This window comes from Triticum aestivum, chromosome 5A (genome assembly GCF_018294505.1).
Source record: "Triticum aestivum cultivar Chinese Spring chromosome 5A, IWGSC CS RefSeq v2.1, whole genome shotgun sequence".
NCBI lineage: Eukaryota > Viridiplantae > Streptophyta > Magnoliopsida > Poales > Poaceae > Triticum > Triticum aestivum.
The window spans coordinates 314,443,448-314,448,483 of record NC_057806.1 but is presented as its reverse complement, the minus strand read 5'-3'; the positions used below and the strand labels follow the sequence as shown (position 1 = coordinate 314,448,483).

At 42.4% G+C, this 5,036-nt stretch overlaps 1 protein-coding gene across 3 annotated transcripts; it reads left to right on the top strand.

Annotated features, from left to right (window-relative positions):
* Positions 1-564: 564 nt before the first annotated feature.
* LOC100192171 (ABSCISIC ACID-INSENSITIVE 5-like protein 2) lies at positions 565-4,665 on the top strand. Of its 3 annotated transcripts, none has more exons than XM_044524604.1 (4): positions 565-783; positions 2,184-3,107; positions 3,635-3,706; positions 4,271-4,665. In XM_044524604.1, exons 2-4 carry the CDS (start codon positions 2,319-2,321, stop codon positions 4,349-4,351), a joined length of 942 nt encoding a protein of 313 aa, XP_044380539.1. In that variant the 5' UTR covers positions 565-783; positions 2,184-2,318; the 3' UTR covers positions 4,352-4,665. The 3 variants fall into 3 exon arrangements, with proteins under 3 accessions (XP_044380539.1, XP_044380540.1, XP_044380541.1); XM_044524605.1 differs by having other exon boundaries at positions 632-783; positions 2,314-3,107; XM_044524606.1 differs by having other exon boundaries at positions 673-783; positions 2,233-3,107.
* The last annotated feature ends 371 nt before the right edge of the window (positions 4,666-5,036 follow it).

Sequence of the window (5,036 nt, the reverse complement as noted above, 5' to 3'; positions counted from 1 at the left end):
GCCACCCCTGGGCTCCTCGCGGCTCGTCTTGATCTCTCCTAAAACTTACAACACTCCTTGTTGCCCAAAAAAATCATGTTAAACCGACAACGTATTTTGACCTCCGCGGATATTGATGTCATGCAAAACCAAAAATAAACAAATAACAAGAAGGAACAGGCTTACAACAACGCCACCTCCCCTCGCAGAGTAGACATGGGAGGGAGACACCGGCTTCGCAACTCCCTCCCCTGGCCCAGTCTCACGGTGGCTTCTAGCATTGTATGCCAACGATCCTGAGAGTGGAAATGCAGTGGTGGGAATGCGACTCGCCGGACGAGGTCACCAGATGAAAAAGGAGATGAGAAGATGGAAGATTCATGCCCCATCAAGCGATGAGGGGACCGGTGGCTACACGGAGGAGAAAGAAAAAGAAGATGCAGTGGACCATGCCTAAATTTTTTTCTGAGTCGACTTAGAAACATAAGCCTGCACGTCAAACGGACCGACATTCTTTTGGGCTCTGGGTTTCTGGATAATTACCGGATTGGTTAGATCCAGCCCAAACAAAGCACACCTTGGGCCCAAGTAACACACGTCCACGTCTTAGGGCCCGCCATCACTCTCTACCTGTCGTCGTCTTCGTCTTCACGCGAGAAATATATTCTCCGGTGCTTTCCCTTTCTCTCTCTCTTTTCTCATCTCTGTGCGCGCGGAGCAAGATTCCACTCTCGATACCTCGGAGTTATCGCGCACCGAGCAGCAGATTATCCTCTCCCTGCAGGCATCGCGCTGCTTCTCCAAGTTAGTATCTGATCCTAATCAGCTCTGTTGTCTTTCCCCGCACCCGGGCCAAATTTGTTCCGCTGATCCATCATGGCGTGCTTTGTTGGATTGGAATTGGATCAGTTAGCACATTTTACTCGGAATCCAGTGACGTGCTATTAGCGTAGGTTTCATTTCGTCCTGGGAATGAAGCGGAATTCGCCGATTTCTTGCTTGTTTGGGGGTTTCGGGCGTTTTATGCGGTCCGCTTTTGAGCAATTGCGGGCTGCGATGAGATAGACTGGTGCTCCACTAATTTAATTTAGAATTGCCATGATCTGTATATCCGTTTCTTTAGGTTCTACTAGTATATATGATTGTGCCTTTCTGGTTCAGACTTTAGAGTTTTGGGTCTCCGGTAGATGTATATTTGGCTGATAATTTTATTCCTTTTGCTGCCGTATTACTTTCTACTCCCTCCGTTTCAAAATAGATGACTCAACTTTGTACAAAGTTAGTACAAAGTTGAGTCATCTATTTTGGAAGGGAGGAAGTTCGTGTCAGCAGGCGTGCTTTCTTTTCTACTGCTTGAAACTCTATAATTTTAGAGGATGTGTTAATTTTTTGCCTACAGCCATAATCTATGGGCCTTTCATTTTCTTTAACTTTACCCCCTGGTGATAATCTGCCAAATGTTAGTCCAGTACTCAGTTTATGACTTGGGCGCAGAGGTTTTTGTCTCCAATCTATGGAAGTAGTTTCATTGATGCTTCAAAATGATGTTCGACATTTGAAAAAGAACTCATGTGTACATTCCATGAAGTATGAACAACAGTTTTTCTCCGAAAAACATGTTCATTTGTGTGTTGTACAAAAAAAAAGAGTGAGAGAGTAAAATAGCATACAATTTTTAGGTGCGGCACACAAATTGGCTTTCTGACCATTTGCATGTCCATACTTTAATCCCATGATCTATGTACAAAGTTATTCGCGCAGCACAGTATATGAAGAATGGTCCCACCTGAGATTTTGTGGCACTGCCTCACTGGTGCCATATGAATTTTCCCTAGGAAGTGTATTTGCAGTATTTCATAATGATTATGCTATTCTTTTCTCGTATAGGATCATATATGTTATTTGTACCTTTCCTGTTGTTTGGTTCATTTTTTCCTTCTTCAAGTCAGTGGGTTAGGATAAGGTTGCACCTGCCTTTTGGGTTTGGTTTCAGTTTTGAGTTTAGTGTCTAGTCAGCAGTCACAACCATCAGTGTACAATTTTTTGGACGGGTTGCCCTTTATCTTTTATTTGTTGGAATTCGAAGTTGGACAAAATACATATGATAGTGCACGTTGAACTACATTCTTCACTAACTGATAATTTTTCTGAGCTTGCTCTATCATATGTATATTGGATCTTAATTAAATCTTTCCATATTGCAGTAAGATTGCCTGCTTGAATTAATCAAAATCTGAATATTTTTTGCACAAGGATTACCAAAATCAGAAAGCTTACTGTTTCATGCTATCAACGACTGATCATCAATAGTGTCATTGGTCAAACATAAAACAGGCAAAATGAGCTCTGAAGGCGGTGGCACCGCCATCACAGGCAAGAAGCGGAACAGGGCCCAAATTCAGACACTAGTCAGGGAAGGCTCTCTCTATAACCTCACCCTCAGTGAGGTTGAAAGCCACCTTGGTGCGCCACTTCTTAGTATGAACCTTGATGACTTTGTGAGGAGTGTGCTTCCAGATGAGAAGAACCTTCCATTACCAAATGGCGCTGGGAATTCAGGCAGTCAAAGCACGTCAGCTTTTGGTTTGGAACGTCAGGGCAGCAGCATTACTGTGCCCCTGCCATTGAGCAAGAAGACAGTGGATGAAATTTGGAGAGACATCCAGCAGGAAGAGGAGAGTAGTGATGATGAGAAAAGGAGTTCAGGTTGTGATGCACAGATGTCGTTTGGGGAGATAACACTTGAGGAGTTCTTGCAAAGGGCTGGCATTGTTACTGGGCAGTATCAGAAGGATGCTGAGGAGTTAATTGATCTTGTAGGAACTGGAGAAAGTGCTCATTTGATGACCAGAGTGCAGGATTTCCCACAGGGAACAAGTGCAATTGATGCGTATATTGTACGTCAGTCGATTGCGCAACCGTTGAGTGTTGCAATCCCTTCGACAATGGATTCCATCTACCCAGATCGTCAAATGAGTATTTCGTCATCTCTAGAACTTTCTGATCTTCAAAGTCCTAGTCGTAAGAGAATGTCTTCCCAGGATGTGGTATACAAGGTTGCTGATCGGAGGCAGAAGAGGATGATCAAGAACCGAGAATCGGCTGCACGTTCAAGAGCTAGGAAACAGGTTTATTTTTCTGACTCTTTACGATTCAAGTCATGACTATAGAACTTGTTTAGCACTTTAGAATGATACAAAAGCTTCTATGAGATTTAGAAACATACTAATAGAGGAAAAAGTGAATTAGCTCTCATGTAGGATCCAGTTAGCAAGGAGCCTAGCAAGCAATCTCTAATTAGCACAACTCCCAAAAGCTAAATTTTTTGTAAGAAAGACCTTTATTTGGTTACTCTGCACAAGAACAGAACTAACATCCCCTCTTTAGATTAGAACACACTATAATAGGTTAGTTTGCCTATTTTGCACCTACATAACCCCCCTATTTTACTCATTGAAGGACTACTTCTGTTCTGGATTTATCTTACTACACCATAATATGTTAGCTTGTCTATTTTGCACCTACATAACCCCTAATTTACTCATTGTATGATTACTTCTGTTCTGGGTTTATCTTAATTCACGGCAGCACTGGGTATATTTCTTTGTATCAAAACTAATTTTTAACTTTGGGAACTTTTTTGTATGAAATTTAGGCCTACACAAACGAGCTCGAATGCAAACTGTCTTGTCTGGAAGAGGAGAACAAGAGGCTGAAGAGAGAGAAGGTAGATCATGCTCATTTTCTGTACATAACCTGTTTAATTTCCTTTAGATTTGTTTGGTGGAGGTTTGTTTAATTTACTACTGTTATTTTTTCCAATGTTTTCCTGCTTCATCTGTATAGTTTGCACTTTTAGTGCAAGCACGCACCGGCGTGCCCTGTTTCACCAAATAATTTACACCTTTGTCTCCTTTTTCTGTTGGTGATTAAAAAAAAATCAAAGCATCGCTTTGGATGTACTTCTCAAATACTCGGTGCACCTGTGGTATCATGAAGCCATGGCTGCAAGAATAAGCATAGAAGCATGATGTGCTGAAAGAAATATTCGTTGAGTATATAAATTTTCTGCCGAAAGAATTATATTTCCGTGTTCTTCTGCTTTCAAGATCTGCCTCTTGGTTTCTCACATGAATACGAATAACACACAAGTACATTATACTTGGTGCAGTTTGACCAAGAACCAGCAATTGCTGCTATGTGCTATTGAAAGTGTGAGCCTGTATTTATCTAGTGATTGCCATTCACCTCTTTATTGACGACAACGATGTTTCACCGCATTCGCTTGCAGGAGTTGGACATGTTATTGAAGTCCGCGCCCCCTCCAGAACCGAAAAGGCATCTTCGGAGAACGAGATCGACCTCATTCTGATTGTGTGTAGAGTACAGGCTTCTGGTAGATTTTGATCGCTCTTTTGCTTTCTCCTCGCATGTATCTATGGAGTGTGTGCAGTTTGCTTTGCTTGTAATTTGTAAAGGCCTAGGACACCCAACAATCTTGTGAAATGTCCTCCCGGCCCTTAGGTTTCAGGTTTTGTAAATCTGGTTGTTGCAAATATTCTTGCGGCACGGATCCCAGTGTATGGATCGTACTGCGAAGTTTCTTGCTAATACTTGCTGTAAGTTTTCGCTGCTGTAACCTCTGTAGCCGCATGGTAAATTCAATGAACCCTGTATCTGCTTTCAGAGTCTTTTAGCAGGAAGAGAATGTTCACCTAAGAAAGTCCCTCTTGCGGTCATTCCCATGTTCCATGTTCCATTGCCATCTACCATTGTGGTCCAAGGGAAAAGGGCCAAGACCCAAGAACGTCTCAATGATTGAAGAGGAGGTGGAAGAAGAAGCATCTGGGCAGTTAACTTGGCCAATTATTAGCTGGTCAAGCTTAGTCTGTGGACTTGGGACTTGAGAGACAGATGGTCCATGGCCAGCCTCCTCCATGTGAGAGTCCAAGCTAGTACTGTATGAGCATTATTTGCTCTCTTTTCTCTGTAGCACGTATCGAAATGTGCATCTTTGGTATTAGAAATAACACAATGAAATAGTGTGCCGGCCAAAA

Coding starts and splice junctions, on each gene's coding strand:
- LOC100192171 (XM_044524604.1), top strand. CDS start 2,319: ATGAGCTCTGAAGGCGGTGGCACCGCCATCACAGGCAAGAAGCGGAAC. Junction 3,108..3,634: donor GTTCAAGAGCTAGGAAACAG/GTTTATTTTTCT, acceptor TATGAAATTTAG/GCCTACACAAACGAGCTCGA. Junction 3,707..4,270: donor AGAGGCTGAAGAGAGAGAAG/GTAGATCATGCT, acceptor ATTCGCTTGCAG/GAGTTGGACATGTTATTGAA.